We start from the raw sequence: 18,875 nt of genomic DNA, 5'->3' as shown, positions 1-18,875 counted from the left end.
GTAGAACATCCACAGAAGATGAACATAGCGAGGGACGCCCATCAACGTCCCGCAATGCGGAAAACGTTACAAAAGTCGAAGATGTCGTATTGGCAGATCGAAGAGTGACCATAAGGCATGTAGCTGAGGTCACAGGGATCTCATATGGCAGTGTTCAAAGAATCTTTGCAAACGAGCTGCATATGAAAAAGGTCTCTGCGCGTTGGGTGCCGAGAATGTTAACCGACGAGCAAAAGAAAAGTCGAGTACACATTTCGAGAGCGAATCTCGAAAAGTTCCAGAGGGATTAGGAAAATTTTTTGTTTCGTTTCGTGACCATGGAAGAGACCTGGATCCATCATTTTGATCCGGAAACTAAACAACAGTCAATGACTTGGAAACAAGCCTCTTCCCCGACGCCAAAGAAATTCAAGGTGTCAAGTTTGGCGGAAAGGTTATGGCGTCCGTTTTTTGGGACGCCGAAGGAATTATACTGGTGGAATACTTGGAAAAAGGAGCCACTATTACAGGCTCTTACTACGCAGACCAAATAAGAAGATTGCGGGAGGCCATCAAACAAAAAAGACGAGGCAAACTCAGAGCTGGAGTGTTGTTTCACTAAGACAACGCAACGTCTCACAAAGCCGCCGTTGCGATGGCTGCCATTCAAGAAACGGGATTCGAATTGCTCGAACACCCACCCTATTCACCAGACCTGGCTCCCAGTGACTTTTACCTCTTTCCTCGGCTCAAGGAATACCTCCGAGGCAAAAAATTTGACAACGATAGCGAGGTGATGACTGCTGTAGAGGTGTTTTTCGAGGGTCAAGACAAAGAATTTTTTTCAAAGGGAATTATGGGTTTAGAAAAAAGATGGACTAAATGTATTGACTTGCTAGGAGGCTATGTAGAGAAATAAAAATTTTTTTTAGTTAAAATATCCTTATTTCATATTGATTATCATTACTTTTGGATCACCCCTCGTATATAATAAGAGAGATACAATGTGTCCTGTGAAGTGATCTCATCCAAGCAATGTGGATAATACAGGACAAAGATTAAATGAAAAAATTTACCTTATGCTAATCTCAGACAAAGAGTAAAGATAAAGTAATTGAGTGTATGTTAAATGAAATGGTTGAAAGTCCTTAATGGATGTTCTTAATAAATGTTTTCAAGTCAAAAATAGTAAATAGAGAATACTTTTTTATATTAATAATCAATCATCAGCATATATTTATATTTTTATACTGAATAAAAGCTTATCAATAGGCAAATTCTTTATCTGACACATTATCTTAACAGACAATATCAATAATGCAATAAAAATAATGTTTGAGGAAAAGTACTATAAATAATTATAACTTAACTTTGGCATAAAAAATAATTATGCCTAATATTAAATAGTTAGAACTGTTTTTCATCTGAAGTGTGCCATGTAGATTATGATAAGCATTGTTTAGTATTTAGGTTGATGAGCGCAATGTATGTCTTAACTGTTATTGATAACAATCTAAATTGTTATTTTTAGACTTTACTTTTTAAGTAATAAAAACTAAATTAGTCAAATTGCTTCTTAAACTAAAGTACTTTTTCGTCTCTTTCTATCAAGTTATGTTTAAAATGTGATGCAAAGAGGCTTTTAGTTAAAATGGTGTTTTTGGTCTTATTTCTTTTATGAATCAGGGGGAGTGTTAAAATATGGCTATGACCTATTAAATATTTTATGTAATGAAACATATATATAAAATAGATTTATTTTTATACTCAATACATTATGCTTTTATAATTTTTCTTGTGAAATTATAGAACTAAAATAATTTATTTATTTACTGGGTTTACAGTAAAAAAACTGACAAAAATGAAGGTTATTTTTTATTGGGAGTAGTTTTAGGATGTATGCAAATTACAGCCCTTGTCTTACTATCTTACACAAATATGTCTGAATGCACAAAGGCTATTAAAAAGTAGTCTACCAATTAAAAAAACTATTATGTGGAATACCTTACTACTGAACTGTGATTTTTTCATTTAACAGTAAAGCCATCAATTTCATAGATAGTTAAGAATTTAATAATATTGCCATATCTTTCATTTAGCATTTTACTTTAAATCTTGTTTAATCAAGCACATGTCAAATGCGACTTTTAGAATATATTCTTAAGTTTATTCACTTACCTTTACTGAGAGAAAAGCTATAACAAGGGCCGCAACATCACTCAACATGTGAAAGGAGTCTGCTACCAATGCCATGGAATTTGTAACATATCCAACAACTAATTCCACTATGAAAAAGCTTCCTGTTAGCCATAACATAGATAATAAACGGCATTTCTTTCCTGTATACTTTCCCATTTTTCCTGTGTACAATGAAATAGTTCATTAATATAACAAAATTAGCAGAGCAGGAACAATACAGCTTATCATACATTTAAGATTAAATTGCTATTAAATTTAAGCAACAAACAGTATTTTTTTTACAAGCAAAGCTATTTTTATATAGGTACAATTATGAAGCACTTCTACTTTAATGGTGAAAATGCTATGCTATACTAAATAGGTAGTGTACTATATAGCATACTAATAGATATTTTTAAAAGGCAAGTTGACAGCAAAAAACTAATAAAATTGATTGCAGTACCAATTATCATAAATAACCAACATAAGTAGTAATTTATGTTTACAAGCAAATAAACAAAAATACGCGACAAAATGATTAAAGTATTACTTACAATTTTAAAATAGCTTAACAATTTAGAATATTCAGTATGTTCTCATGTGTAAACCAATGTCAATAACTTAGTCCTGGTTATTGATTCAACGTCATTCCAAAAAACTTTTAAGCACGGCCACTAGCTAAATGAGTCATACTTGTGCAAGATCGTAACGTTTTATTTAAACTGTTTAAAACCCCACTTTTAAAACAATGGAAATTATCGTGAAAGCTGATAAAATTATTGATAATATTCTTACAACAGTCAAATAGAATAGGCACACATGGTTATAAGCTTTGTAGCACAGCGTTTGTACTAAATGCATTAATATTCTAATCAGGTTGGTTTATGCTTCTATGTTATAATTTTTTTAATAATTTGGATTCACTCAAAACTACACACTGTTAATCACTAAAAGTTGACAAATTATTAATTTTCAAGTTTCATTTTTCAACCTTCAACTAGATAGAGTAGCAAAGTCGATTGGTGTCTGTTGATTGGTTAATGGTTTGGTTCATTGCAGATTTGAACTCTTTTGCGTTTGATTACTTGACGTTTAATTCTTGACACTTTACACAGATGTAAAAGCATAGTGTTTTTATGGAGCTCTTCTTGTTTCCGTAGTAAATATTAATAGGTTAAAAACGTTCCAAGAAAATAGCTCACATAATTGAAAATATCAAAATGATAAAATAAAATAAATAAATAATCTACAAGACTTGTAGTTAGTGACCAAAACATTTATATGAGAAAATGTAAACAAATAATTTAAAACTTCAAAAAAGACCATCATGGTTAAGATAATCGAATAATTAAAACTGATGTCCATATTCTAATTCGTATCTCAAGTAACATCCTCGTCAAATATGTCAAAATGTATGTATTATGATCACATAATTGTTAATGATGAATATTTTAATATAGCCAAGTTTAAACTCTATGTTTAAATTTGGCTGTGCAAACATTTATAGCATTAAAACAAAAAAGAAATTGCCGAAAAGAGTTTAACTGTATTTTCTTAAATTGAGATCTAGTATAATTTTACCGGAATCTCATGGAAGATAGCGAAATAAAAAATTGTTGTGGGCAATACTGGGGAAATTGGATTGAATGATCTTGATACTGTTTAATTTTTATTTGTCTTTAGTATTATTAAACATGAAGTATATTAGCTATTTGTATGAAGAATGTTGTTTAACATCGGGTTCTTAAGATAGGAAAATATGCCTTGAAAAATAAATAAATTGTAAATTACTTTATGTACTAATTTATTATATATCACTTCAATCATACAAATAACTTAAAACCTCAGAACCTTCAGAACTAGAAAACGATTCCAAGAACTCTTCTTGCATTTCTTGTTCTTCATCAGATGATGAAGATAAAGAGGTCTTCCAGCATGTTCACAACAATTTCGCCAGTCCTCTGCACCAATTTGTGAGAAAGCTTCTTTTGTTAATAATTTATGTCACTTGCAGGTCTATTTACATTTTTATCAGTAACTTTTTCTGTGCCTCAAATCATTTCTGGAATGATAATGGGAGTCTTAAAACTTCATGACCGTGCGATTTTAATACTTTAGACATATTTTGTTTCACTATTTCAAGTAGTTAAAATTTACGCCAAACAACATCATAATGTAAATGTTTCAAAAAAAAAACATTTGCTACCTCCGTGCTTCTTTTATAAAAGCGATACGATTGGCTTGGGTGGGTGGTTGGTTCATACGCATGGAATGATAACTAGCATTTTCCATAACAATTAATGAAGGTCTTGTTAGATTTGGAATTAGCGTCTCTGTCACCCATTTTGTAAAATTGTCTTGATTCATATCGTGGTCGTAGTCAGCAGATACACATCTTGATGGCCTGTACACCAGACAACAATTTGGTACTGAAAGCATTTTCTCTCTTTTATCATCTCTCTCCCTTTTTATTGACATTTAACATATTCAAAACAAATCTCCTTAAGTATAAGTCTGTAAAAAATAATAACATTTATCATGTTACTCAAATGATAGCTTAGTCATTCATCATCATCATCATCTATATAAATCCCTGGGCACAGGCCCCTAACAAGTGAGAGTAAGAGGAATTATTTCTTAATATTTTTCTAACCTCAGATAATCTCAATTTCAATTATTATATTTCTTTAATTTCAATTTAATATTTTTGTTTTATGCCATGCGACTCCTGTAGATCTGTAAGTCATAACTATGGTGCTTAAATTGTTTTTGTAAGACTGAAAATATTGTAGCCATAATTAAAAAAAAAAAACCTATGTCAATTGTCGCAGCAATCTATGGGATTTGATTATCCTATATTAATATATTTTTTTTTGTAATTCTATGACATGAGTTTTTTTTTGTTTTGACTTTTAATCGCCTTGCACTTTTTTCCTATTAGTATTTATTTATTATGGAGTATGGACATTAAATTTGAGAACTGTGGTTAAATTCATGGATATTTGAGTAAAATCTCCAATTAATAAAAACTGAAAAAGTGTGATATACCTACTTACTTTAGAAAAATGTATACATAATATACTACTTAACAGTGATGTTTTGATCAGCTGTTGTAGAATGATTTGTTTAGCTAATTGGTTTGGTTTGGTCTAACAGAAGAGGTACGCAAATGGAACAAACAATACATTTGCTTAGATAATTATTTATTGTGTTCTAATATCTAGTAGTAATTTAAAGAACTTCATACAGTAATGTGTATTTTCTTTTAAGTCTGTATATTAAAAGCACAATATTTATTATATTTTATTGAAATATGGGTTTTACAAATATCTTAGGAAAGACATTAGGATTTGCTGGTTATGCTTTACAATATGCTTGTATTACACACTGCACTTTTGAATATGTGGGTGATTTTGTAATGGTATGTATAAACTGTATTTTTAACATAGTAATGTCAATGTTTTAACAGGCAGTTACACTCGTGTAGAAGTTTATTTACTAGTACTAATTAATAGAATTCTGTTTCTAAAAACGTAAACATTGAATTATAACTTCTCGTTCATAGCATCAACTAAAAAAGCATCAATTTTCAGTGCTCAGGTCCATCAATGGAACCAACTTTGGAGACCAACAACATATTATTTACTGAACATATAACACCTCGAATGCAAAGGTTACGTCGTGGGGACATAATTATAGCAAAGTGCCCCACAAATCCAAAGCAAAATATATGCAAACGAATTACAGGACTTCCTGGTGACAAAGTAAAGGGCCATTTTATGAGAAGTCAGTATGTGCCCAGAGGTCATGTATGGCTGGAAGGAGACAATTCTAGTAATTCTTCAGATTCAAGAATTTATGGAGCTGTTCCTCAAGGCTTAATACGCAGTCGAGTAGTATGCAGAGTTTGGCCATTAGATAAAATGAGTACTCTGACTCAAGTGTAGTCAGTTGTCGAGTTTGGTAGATTAATTGTGTAAATAGAAGAGGAAGGTAATAAAAAGAATATTTTTAGAAAAGGCTTGTATTTATTTCCAAAGTTATAATTGATTCAGCTTCAGCCTTTATTTGAATATGTCTTATGGCATCAACATTTATTCTGACATCCATTTCAAATGTGTTCCTGTAAAAATTAATTTAAATAACTGTACAAAATATGAAACAGCATATTGTACTTTACCTGTTTGTATTCCGAAAAAGTTCTTAATACAATTTTTTTTATAAGCCATGTTTAAAGTAATTTTACAATTGGACGCGTTTTTTTTATATTTTTGATTGTAACATACAGTCAATAAAATACATACTAAATTACGTCAATAATGTTCAGAATTAGTTAAAAGCAGATGAAAGCGTAAGCTTTCTATATATAAATATATATAGGGTCTTTTGTTCTTCATATAAATATTGTCACCAAACACTAATTGTATTTAACCTGATGTGCTTTCCAAACAGAAACAATTAATTTCCTAATCCGACCTTCGCTTAACATTCGCTCAAGCGGTAAATTTAAATATCGAGAGGAGAGGAAACAAATGGCGTGTCAGGCACAGGAGGCTGATCACTTATTTGCCTATTAGATTGACAAATGATCATGAAACAGATACAGATGTTTTTTAGAATACATCCTTAATTTAATCTTACATTCTATGTATTTTCAAAATAAATAACTTACGAATTATGAAGGACCAAAACTATATTTCCCTGTGGCGTCCTAAAAGCAACATTGTCAATTCTTCCAAACTCCAAAAAAGGATAAGTAACCGATATTCTTTGAGATCCTCGAGGTATAAATTTAGAGAAATGGCCCATTGCATAGAACATTGGCTGTTTAATGAACTCGTCTCTCTCTGGAAAGACCATTATGGGGGCGTCGACGAAGTTGTCGGCCCAATTGGGACCACCTCTTTCATCTAAGCAGAGATTCCAGTCAATCCAACCGGTAACATGATGATTTAAGTCCTACAAAAAGGTTTTACGTTACAATCAACGGTATATCGGCATTGTTTTTCTAGTTAGTGTTTATTTAATTTTAAAAATTCAAAAAAAAAGTAATCATTAAATTTTTTTTTTTGCTGTTGTTTGCGGTCGAAAACTGGGTTGAATTTAAAATCAGTATAAAATACCTAGAAGAGTGTTTTGTCAGTTTTGTGATAAATCTTACAAACCTCGATAATATTTTTGGTGTAACGATGAGCACGTTCCCAAGAACCTAGTTTCACTCTCATAATATGCCATGGCATTGGACCTGTAACAATTCTTGTGTAATTAATTGGCTTTTTCCCAAATACAATTTCTTGAAAATCTAAGAACATACTTCTACTGCTAACGACGAGTGACAGCGGTATTAAATTGTGTATATATGTAATATTAATTAATTTAATTAGTTTTATTTATTTATTCACACTTCCAGGCAACCCTATTAAGAGAAAAAACTAAAAAAAGAAATATGATGGGTGAAGTGCAAGAAGTGCATAACCAAATCTTATGAAAAAAAATATAGAACCTTAATCTAAAATAATACAAAACAAAAATTAATAAAACAAACTAAAAACTTTTTTAGCTAATCTCACGGATTCATTAATGGCGATGCAATACAAAATATAAGAAAATGCAAGAATTACAAAAGTCCCAATTGAGCAGAATAGGATAAGAAATGTTTATGCAGAAGAGTTTTAAAAGATGTCGAAGAATCGTATGGAGTCGGGTCTTATTTCACAACTGGTGAGTGTTGACTGAACTGAAAAGTTACCTTCGCAAGCCTCTGTGGCTAACAGTATTTTATTGTATCTAGTTTGAAGATCATCAAAAATCGTTGCAGGCGCAAAGTTTCCGTAGTAGTGAACCGCGATTCCATCTATGTATTTTATTGAGTCGCTATTGGCATTTTCCATCTGTAATATTAACTTCTAATCTATAATACAACGGAATACAGTATAATTTATCTATAATTTTGGTTTAATTTTACTGTTGTAAAATGACTACTATATGTTTTTGTTTAATTTCACATCAGGCTCGTAAATTATTACCCCCAATAAGTAGAAATGTAGGAGATAGCGCTGGTCATCCACAGCAAATATTAATGTTTTATTAAAACGAGAATTTCTTATTGTTGGACCAAGATTCTTTCCAACCCATTGACCCTGAAATCACACAAATGACTATGTCATTATTACATAATTGTTATACCATATCACGAAAATCGGCTTGATTATAATATTCCCTTTAGGTTGTTATACATGTTAAACCAATCATGTTCCTTTTAGGTTTGCGTTTTAATTCGGGAATTGTAGAAATGCCAATTCGGTCTTTGTAACAGTAAAAATATTCTATATTTTTGACTGAAATAATTGATATGAATTATTTAAATAGATCTATAAAATGTATTGCATTGACATTCTTGTAAGTTTACCTACATTATATTTATTTATAAGTCCTAAAACAGCATGTACATATGCTTAAAGTATTCAAGAAAATATGTCTTCACAAATTTTACACATAAATTATAAAAATACCTACTATGTATAATATACCTACCGTGGGAGAAATAAACCATATTTTTAATAGTTACCATTTCAGCTGGAAACCATCCTAAGGAATTAAACGTCACGAAGGGTATGATGCCATTGATAGGTTCGTTCGTTGTGGTTAGCGCCCATATGTCTATTTCTGCTTTTTCATATAGTTCCATGAACCTAGACGAATAGATAATTATAATAACGAGACTCCTAATATTAAAATCACAATAAAAAAAATCAGTGGCACTACAACCTTTTTAGGTCTGGGTCTAGAATTCTGTATCTGTTTCGTGATCATTTGTCAACTAATATACAAGTAGGTGATCAGCGTCCTGTGCCTGACACACGCCGTCGACTTTTTGGGTCTAAGGCCGGTTTCCCAACGATGTTTTCCTTCACCGTTCGAGCGTCGACCTCAGGGACGAGAGACGCACGCAGCTCGTGTTGGCCAAGTGGCTTCAACTCACAATAAAAAAAAATTGTATTGTTTTATTATAATTTACTATTTTGCTGGCAATGTGAGTGTCCATGGGCGGCGGTATCACTTAACATCAGGTGAGCCTCTTGCCCGTTTGTCTCCTATTACATAAAAAAAAACTAAAATCTAATAAAGAGCAAAGTTTGTATCGAAGTTAGACATCTGACGACAAGACGAGGGTGTGACTAAGATGAGAATAAAACAAGCAATAAACATTTTATATAAACGTTTAGCTTGTTTCAAATTCAGTTCTCACTTGAGACAAAAGTAATGAATCAAAATATACTAACTTCACGTGATAGTCTGCGAAACTCTGATAAAACTCCGGTTTCAGTTGTGAGAAGCCAGTGATGTGTTCGTTTGTTTTCATCCACACTGGAGGTGACCAGGTGGAAGCCATCACCTTCACCTCTTGTTTTGACACTCTTTGGATGTATTTGATCATCGGAATCTTAAAAGAAAGGTATTCATTATAGGTAACTGGCTTCAAGACCTCGTTCGCCTTTGCGCTCTAAAATAAGGTAGATTTCTTCTGGCTACGGAATTTTTCAAAACAAAATTAGTATCTTATTGAGTTCTTCATTACAATCTAACTTTAGGTATCTTTTTTTTGTACCAATTGATATTTCGCAACAGATAAAGCCAACAAGTTGGTAGAAATTTGGGTAATTAAACAGCGAAAAGCGGAAAGTTTTTTGCTAGATCTCGTCCATTCTACGCTCTTATAATAATAAAGGCCTTTATTGCTGTTATTACTTATACTAGTACATAAAATGAGAAATACTAAAAAAATAACACTAAAAATAAAAAATAAATACTAATTATTAATCGGCAAGCCGGTTGATTTCTGTTATACAGCTTGTCCTTGGACTTCCATTCTTCTCTGTTTCTAGCTTTACGTAGCCACATAGGGCCAGCTACTCTTCGCACATCATCTTCCCAAGTTTTTATTTGTCTTCCTCGTTTTCTTTTGTCATAGCGAGGAAGCCATTCAGTCTCTTTCTTCGTCCATTTATCTTTATCTTCTCGCATAATATGTACTGTACATTTCCATTTTAATCTTTTACTAGGAGTAACAGCATTTCTAAACTTAGTAATTTCCTTTATTTCTTCTAGTTTTACTCTATCTTTCAAATTCAGACCTAGAACACTCCTTTCCATACCAATTAAATAACATTATTTAAAATAGAAATTACCTTGAGGAATAAATCTTCATAAGTAAACGTGAAATTTGTTAACGCAGCATCATTCCGTGGATATTCATTGTAGGTGTAGGGGTGTGTGGAAAAGTCAGCGCCTCCTATCGGAGTTCGAATGAGATTATATTCCAGCCCATCTTCAGCAAAGTATGAACTGTAATAACAATTAAATTACCTTAATTCTAGGTCTTTAACGTCAGTTTAGCAAATATTAAACGCTTGTACAGTATGTCTTATAAATATTTGTTTAAGAAATTAGCATTCTGTTGTCTCTGAATTTTAGCTCTAGCTCTGACCCTAAGAATGTAATAGTGTCTCCAATATCCGACCACCATTGACAGACAAATATTTGATTTACGCGTTTTTGCGCTTGCGTGTTATACTCTCTCTAACTGAGAGTTACTGATTGTGTACAGCATATTAAGTACATTAATATAGGCTGCAGGTGAGAGCCAGCAATAAGAGGTGCCACAGGACAAAAAACGTTTCCAACTGTGGCCGTCCCAAGCAAACCTGAGGTAAATAGAGCTGGAAAGACTTGGAGCGAGGTGAAATACAAGGCTCAAGAGCGAACGCGATGGAGACTCACTGTGGACGCCCTCTGCCCCATCTAGGGGTTATATGAAGGAAATTTCTCGTTTCACAGGCCAAGACACATTGAGGGTCGCGGAGTGAGTGATTTATTTTTAGTTCTTTGCATAAGTATACTGGTAAATTGTATTATTTTATCTAATAATAAGAAGAAAACTAATCGTCTGGACAATTAATCACCCTAATTATATGTTTTATTGTAATAGAAAAACAATTGTTTGAATCGTGCTAATACAGTCACAGCTCCTAAAACATTTATTACAGTGTTTTGTTTTTTACTTTGAGTTTAATAATAATAGTAATAACTCTTTATTTACATCACAATAACACAAAGCAGGAGAACGATAAAATTGGATTGGATAAAGGATTTAAATGGGCGGTCTTTCAGCTAAAAGCAGTTTCTTCCAAATAACCCAAGCGTAAATAATATAATACAAACTTAAAACTAACACGGCGACAAACCTACCTAATAAAATTATGTTTAGTCCTTTCTGACAATTTGTTCCAGTTGTACGCTGCTGCATCTGTCACGGAGCCACCGAAACCATGGATTGTTTGATAGCGATTATTTTGGTTCAAAACAAGTGTAGTTCTTGTCCAAAAAGGACCTGGAATTATCGAGGTAGATAAAACCAGCACGTGGACAAAAAAGTAATTTTTCCTCTTATAATCAGATAAGAATAATCGTAATTAGTTATTTTCAATAAATTATAATAGAAATTAATAATAAAACATCGGTATTTTTCTTCGATGATTTAGTCTAGAAACTAATTTTATGGGTTTGAATACCACCAAAAGATATTTTTTACAATTCAATAATAAAAAATTACTAAAAGTCGCTCCTCATATGTGTAACATTTAAGTGGAGTAAGTAAAACCTCTTTGAACGGAATTGAGAAAAAAAACGTATTTATGTATTGATAACGTTCAAAAAGGGGGCCTCATAGCCTAGCGGTCTTATTAAGTGGCAGCTAGGTGAGGGGTACCGGGTTCGATTCCCGGTTCGAGGGCAAGTTTTAATTTAATGTAAATTTGTTCTCGGCCTTTGGGAGGGTTGTGCGGTACCGGGCGAGTGCCTAAACCGTACATAGAGGACACGGTCGAAGTTCTAAGGCAAGCACGAATTATAAAAAAATCTTATACTTGACGCTGGCTAATGCACAAACCGTGCCAGAGCCATAAAAAAAAAATAACGTTCAAACAGATATTTTAAGGTAATCAATATATGTAATATGTATAAAATATACCATTATCGATGTGTATTAAAAAAAACTAAACGACAAAGTGAGACGAAACGACACGAGAACAAAGAAATTTTGTGAAAAGGTCAAATAATCTGTATGAGGCAAATATAGAATAGACTTTCAAGTGTGAAGTGAATGAAGAAATTTGACAAAAAAGTATAAGTAGTGATATCACCTCACCTTCATTTTCATTTTCTTCATTTATTTGCACATTCAACTCTTTTTGTAGCCTTGAAAATGCTTGAATTCTTCCATTTGACTTCTCAAAGCGCTTTCCCGCCTGAAAAAAGACATGATAAAAAATAGAGATTCTATACTATTATATGAGGTTAGAGTATAGAGTTTTTAGCTCATTGTAAACTTCATTATGTGTTACGCCAGTTATGTGTCTTCTTTCATTGAGAATTATCAGCAAGCAAAATGTTTATTATTTTTTAAATGTTATTTTCTTCCATTACAGCTTAACACTAATTCGATTGCACAATTCTGTCAGTGTTAAACTAAATATGACTTTACCGCAACATTACTAAATGTGCGCTTCACGCGTTAATGGTGAATTTCTGAGCAAGTCTGCGCGGGTTTTACCCAGAGATCCATTTACCAAAAAAGCACCTTGTGCCAAATGTTCAGCAAACGCCTCTAAGCTCTTCACAGCTGTCAGTTTCTTTCCTTTACAGATGGCGTTAAGTTGCCTCTCGACTCTTTGATATTTAACGAAATTCCAAAACGATTTAGGATGAACTTGTGATATTGTTCAAACGCCATAGAAATTCCTTTTTTAAAATACCTTACTCTTTCTCAATGCTTCATAGTCACTCGGTAGTATAGTTTATTTGTACCGTTTTTGTAACAACGCTTTCCGTTTAATTCTCAATTAACTTCATTGGCTTACCACGTATACCTTGAAACCCATATTTTATTATACATATTTTGGGTTCCTATTCATCAATAATAGCAATCAGAATATAGTTGACAAGTAGATACTGGACCCATCCGATTCCATTGGCTTTATTGAACTTCTATTTCCACGTTAACAGAGATGAAATCTCTTCTATATCAATTGCCCGATTTGCATCCACTGCTTGTACCGTCGCTGATATATTGTAGTGGCAGGTGTATCTGATTTCCCAGCACAAGAGGATCTTCCACCTCACACACATTAACAATGCATACGGCACTAATCATTCTCGCTAAATATTTCCGGTTATAAATATTTTATACCGAGTTACACTGAGTAAATTCACTCAAAATATAATTATTAAAACAAAGTTTTATAAGTTCGTTATGACAAAAAATTAGTCTCCTATCACAAATATACTATGATATTTTTTACAGTAATCTTCTATAGTTTTGAATACAATGAATATCTGTCTTCATTACTACGAGGTATAAACACAACAGACACATACAATTTTTTTTAAAGATATTAATAGTCTAGTCGACAAGTTGAAAATGGAACAAAATAGAGATACTGCTTTTAAAAAAATATTCAATACCTTAAATAAATTAATTAATGTGCCGTACTAGCTTTTGACGCCACGCGCGAATCCTAAAAATGTCACGCGCAGAACTATTTTCAGCGTTAAATTAAAATTATAAATAATGGAGATAGAGTTCCAGGAGTAAGGAGTTTTTTATTGGAAATATTAATAGTTTATTAAATATTGGCAAAAAACTAAATGCCATTTTTTTTTCATCTTTAATTGTCTATAACTTTTGCAATTTTTTATGTGCTAATACACGCTTTTAGCACATTTTTCTAGACGTCATTCCGGATCCAATGAGCTATCGCACATAATTTTAAGAGCAGTATCTCTATTTTGTTCCATTTTCAACTTGTCGACTAGACTATAAGTTCGACATGCAACATGTAAGTCAATGGGCAATCATCTCGCCTCTCGCCTCTCAAAACCGCTTGCCGCTTGCATCACGGTCAAAGGATTTAATCATTTTCCAATAAAGCGATTAAGAGATATATTACCCTTGTTGTTGTATATGCGACGTAGCTGCTGGCGGCTGGTGGATCTCTCGTGATGGTGTCACAGTATTCTGAATTGCAGACACAAACTATCGACCGGCCTTCGATACCTAGATCCCGCTCTCGACATTTTTGGTCTAAAACATTACAAATGAGTGAGGCTCTTGCTCCTAAACTATTGTAAATGTGTGTGTTTGAGTGTGGATCTAGAAGGATTAATAGAAAAACCTCTTGAATATAGAATGAATCGTTCATTAATTAGTAATAGGAAAAAATATTTTTTTATTTAATTTAGAAGACGACAAAATATATATGGTCTTCACAAATAATTATCAAATCAATTACAAAATATTGTAAAAAACTATTTTAAAAGAGTAAGTATGGAGTTTCGTGGCCATTCTTCTCCATATGAAACTACCTTTTGGAAGGGGCAACTATTAATTTTTTTAAATACATATATTTAACTTGTAATTCTTGACTTCAAAAATTCAAAAGGCCTAATTGATATAAATGATTTGACTTAGTTATATCTAAAATTATGACTTTACCCATTCGTTGAGTGCATGAGTTATTTTTATTATTAAAAAATCAGGCTATTTATTTATAATAATTGTGTCATCAAACATTGTATATGACAATTAAGAAATATAAAAACAACAATAATTAATAAAAAACTGATGTCGTGTCATAAAAAATGCATAGCAAAAAATGGATCATTATAGGACACTATTAAACAGTAAATGTAAGTAAATGTCTTGAAGTCAAGCACTTTTTTCGAGATGACATAAAAAAGTAAGTATGACGTACAAACCCGAGCTGTAACGCATGCTCGGCTCTGTACATCGATAGCAAAGAACGTCTATGGCGAGAGAACGTTGAGGTGTTTGTTACCGCGGCTAATAAATGTACTACCCTTTAGTACTGTATATTAGATAGCCTACATAAAAAGAAAGGGATAAACAATATGGAGATAGACTGCTATGGTTACAAACCACGGTGTTTTTCTATTATAACATTTCATGATGTGTTCTGTAAAATAAAAACGAAAACACGCGACTTACAAGGACAACAAGCTAATAAAGATTAATTCAAAAATTACATTCTATTCCAAAATTAATTAAAAGAAAATTAAAACAAATTTAAAAAGTTTGGTCGCTGTGGCAGTGTACCCTTAACGCTGGCAGCATTTCCTCGCTGTATTGCGATACTTATTCGTTGAGCTAGTAACGCACTAGCTCTAGAGTCACCGGTACTATCTATCAGGCGCTAACTTAAACCTTTAATTAGCGTGTATGCACTTGAATCCCACGGCCCGAAATCGAAGTTGGAGGAAAGACTTTTTTTTTTTTTTTTTTATAAAACAGGGGGCAAACGGGCAGGAGGCTCACCTGATGTTAAGTGATACCGCCGCCCATGGACACTCTCAATGCCAGAGGGCTCGCGAGTGCGTTGCCGGCCTTTCAGGAATCGGTACGCTCTCTTCTTGAAGGACCCTAAGTCGAATTATATTTGAGACGTTTATTTTTAATTATTTTTATAACTACGTAGGTTAAGAAAATGGAAACTACAATATCTAATTCTATTCACTTCTATGTTACACTTTCCTACGAGTGAAACGTTGCACGCTCTACATAAGTCAACTCGACGTGACCATGCATGCTAACATGCGAAACAAACAGTTCTAATTTAAATTAAAATTATCGTCATAAGTTTTACCGGTAAAGTCTCTACTTGCTGGACAAAACATGATAAGGTCCTAACAGGCCTTAGTACACAGACGCTAAGGCTTCTGAAGAAGGGGAAATAGAGGAAGAGATCCAACAACACGAATGAAGAACGTGACTAAAAATAAGAGATTGTTTGTCATAACTAAATGTTTTAATCAATTTATTTATTTGTAATCGTTTCTAAAGTCTCTTGATACACAATAAACATTCAATACAGTATTGAATGTTTATTGAACAAATGTGAAAAAAAAATTGGCTTTAGGATTTTACGATCAGAAAATTGATTATATTGATTATGAAGTTATATTTTAGTGACAAAAAGGTTCGTGCATGTAGGGATAATATGCAATAAATAGAAAGGAAAAATGAGTAAAAACGCGGACAAATGAGAATCACAAATTATACTTACCACTTTTAGTGACAACAATAAAACTGAATATTAACACTATGTTGTGTAGAGTGCGCATTTTTCACTTATCGTCCTTTTCCAATTGACATCTGGCAACTATAACAAAAATAAACGTTTAAAATTACCGAACAACTAACTCGATCCCAGATCACCAATAAATTTTTATCAGAGCCATTAAAGTAACTAAACGGAACCACACTCGTTTAATTCCTTACATCTTTTGGCAACAGACAACAACTATTTTTATGGAGTTGTGTAGGCACACCCTACCGCATCTGTTGCGATGTTCCGCCACGTTCAGGGCTCTAAGCAAACGTATCTTGTCACCGGAATCGTACGTTTTGTTCTCGACAATGATGTACGTGGCTGTACGAAGCCGTGTCAATAAGTATGTCAAAAATCGTATAGAAAAATGTGAATGGAGCTAAACAAATGTCACTAGTTCCATAGGTTTGGTCATTGTGACCATGGTAGTAACTAGTAAGGTATGTTTAAGACTTACTACTTCACGGTAAGAGCTTCCCTAAGTGACTGTTGGTGTTTGTTATGTCGGATTGACCTAGGCATTAACATCTTATCGATTAATTAAATGTATCACATGTTTGTGTGGTCTTAAGAATTTGGTGGTTCCGTATTTGTTTATTTAAAGCATATTTATGCAGTTTTAGAAAAAAATATTATAAAAATAATTATTACGTAATAAGCAAATAAAGAATAAAATTGTCAGGGATTTTCTCAGTCAATACTTTATACTGCCTTGTTCCTGGGTAGGCAGAGACCATACATCTCTACACCGTCCTGATATACCACTCTCACTTCATCCACTTTCATGACTTTCACCATATATGCTTGTCGGTTAAGGGTAAATCTGTCTCAGACTTTTGTATCTTCTTTATTGCAAATTTTTCTTTAGCTAAGTAGATAGCTTTCTGTGCCTGACACACAGTTGGGTTTATATACTATTGGTTTTCTCACAATATCATCACCATCGAACAAGTATTAAAAGTGCACACAGAAAAAAATGACAATGTGAATTCTATGTGCACAGCTAAGAATACGTAAATGACGTGGAATTAGTGATACCTGTATCTTCTTTCCATATTAAACATATTGTTTCTTATTTTTTTATTTTAAGCAAGACTGTCAACTTCAATTTAAAAAAAAACTATTTATTTAACTCCCAAATAGAAATCTGTATATATATAATAGCCTTAGAAATCTGTTCGTGAAGTCAGACCTTGCTTTATTTTAGGGCTTGTTTTTTTTGTTTTATTCGATTTTCGGTTATTTGTGGTTATTAGGCAATATACCATCTACTTACTACCTGCCCATAACAGAAAAAAGTAAAAAGAAATGTCTATAGTCGAACAGGTTTTTCGAGATGACATAAAAAAATGAGTTGAGCATGACGTGAAGCAAGCTGTAATGCAAATTACTAGAACAAACATCGTCTAAGTTGAGAGAAAAAGCCTTATTAATTATTAGATAGTTAAGCAACATAAAAAGTTGAAGAACTATTTTTATATGCATTTGTCGCGCTCCTAAACAGGACTGGTATTAACACAAACCACAGTGGTAATCAAATGTAACATTCCATAATTCAGATTATATTATTATGTAAAATAAATAACTAAAAACCTAATAAAAATAAAAATACTGCTGCATTTTGCTTTATTATGTTATTCAGTGTTGTTGAATCATATCTTTTGCTGAATTTGACTGATGACGGTAATTATTTAATATCAGTTAAGATATGATAAGAAGAACTTACAAATAATAAACGAAAATACATATATCTTATCCTTCAGAATGTCAAGGTCAAATTTTGCCAAACCAACAATCAAAGCGATTGCTGATTTGCAGAAGGTTCTATGAAAATGTTTTAGCAAAATCTTGATAGAGTTTAAGCGGGGATTTCATCAGAGAACACCTTTTTTTATGTTACAGGGGCAAACGTGCAGGAGATGTTCACCTGAAGTTATATGATACCGCCGCCCATGGACACTAACATTGCCAGAATGCTCGCAAGTGCGTTGCTGGCCTTAAATATAAAAAATTCTTTAAAATCTCTTCCACTACAGGTTTAATATTTTTTTTTATTCTGCTAATGGTTGGTTTTTATAAAACTAATAATATTTTTCAAATGCTTTGTGTTATTCAACTGTTGTGTCAGTTAAATAAATGTGACAAATTAATTTATAATATAATTGATTGAAGTCTTGTTTAAAACTCATAGTTTTATTATAAAGACTATTTCTTATAATTATACCGTAGATATATAAATTTTATGTTTTAATTAAAGATTATACAAAAGTAGAAATTCAGTTTGGCGATGACAGTTCGCTGTTCCCACTCTGAACCATTTTTATGCGTCTAAAGAAGTCTAAATAATAATAAGAACCTTGGATAAATCTTTTATTATTTTTTCTAACATTGTACTTTACACAAAATCGATTCATTTGGATTAATCTCGATGGTCTTGATCGTCTCTTTCTCAATCTTCACTTCTATGTAACGTTTGCTGCTTAACCGTACGTGGACTCTGACGGTTCTGGAGTTCCTGAAAATAGGTAAAAT

The 18,875-nt window shown here is 32.5% G+C and overlaps 3 protein-coding genes across 5 annotated transcripts in view; 1 reads left to right on the top strand and 2 right to left on the bottom strand.

The window, feature by feature from the left end:
* LOC125057727 (zinc transporter 1) overlaps positions 1-3,204 on the bottom strand; it is a 35,811-nt gene extending 32,607 nt beyond the window's left edge. For both annotated transcript variants that reach the window (XM_047661578.1, XM_047661579.1), the window contains exons 1-2: positions 2,712-3,204; positions 2,158-2,339 (exon numbers count right to left, since the gene is read on the bottom strand). In XM_047661578.1, the coding sequence (XP_047517534.1) occupies positions 2,158-2,334 (177 nt within the window). In that variant the 5' untranslated portion in view covers positions 2,335-2,339; positions 2,712-3,204. The remainder of the gene's footprint in view (positions 1-2,157; positions 2,340-2,711) is intronic.
* Positions 3,205-5,025: 1,821 nt separating this feature from the next.
* On the top strand, positions 5,026-6,176 carry LOC125057804 (mitochondrial inner membrane protease subunit 1). Its single transcript, XM_047661707.1, has 2 exons — positions 5,026-5,578; positions 5,751-6,176. The coding sequence occupies exons 1-2, from the start codon at positions 5,471-5,473 to the stop codon at positions 6,102-6,104; spliced, it is 462 nt and encodes a 153-aa protein (XP_047517663.1). The 5' UTR covers positions 5,026-5,470; the 3' UTR covers positions 6,105-6,176.
* On the bottom strand, positions 6,154-16,395 carry LOC125057803 (lysosomal acid glucosylceramidase-like). Of its 2 annotated transcripts, none has more exons than XM_047661705.1 (12): positions 16,299-16,395; positions 14,166-14,299; positions 12,365-12,464; positions 11,407-11,548; positions 10,347-10,503; positions 9,441-9,601; positions 8,726-8,849; positions 8,184-8,297; positions 7,907-8,048; positions 7,323-7,402; positions 6,830-7,116; positions 6,154-6,280 (listed from the first exon to the last, which is right to left on the bottom strand). In XM_047661705.1, exons 1-12 carry the CDS (start codon positions 16,354-16,356, stop codon positions 6,169-6,171), a joined length of 1,611 nt encoding a protein of 536 aa, XP_047517661.1. In that variant the 5' UTR covers positions 16,357-16,395; the 3' UTR covers positions 6,154-6,168. The 2 variants fall into 2 exon arrangements, with proteins under 2 accessions (XP_047517661.1, XP_047517662.1); XM_047661706.1 differs by having other exon boundaries at positions 11,407-11,550; positions 12,373-12,464.
* Positions 16,396-18,875: the final 2,480 nt, after the last annotated feature.

The sequence above is a fragment of the Pieris napi genome, chromosome 17 (assembly GCF_905475465.1).
Source record: "Pieris napi chromosome 17, ilPieNapi1.2, whole genome shotgun sequence".
Lineage (NCBI taxonomy): Eukaryota > Metazoa > Arthropoda > Insecta > Lepidoptera > Pieridae > Pieris > Pieris napi.
The sequence above is the reverse complement of the archived record's forward strand: the minus strand, read 5'-3'. Positions and strand labels throughout refer to the sequence as shown.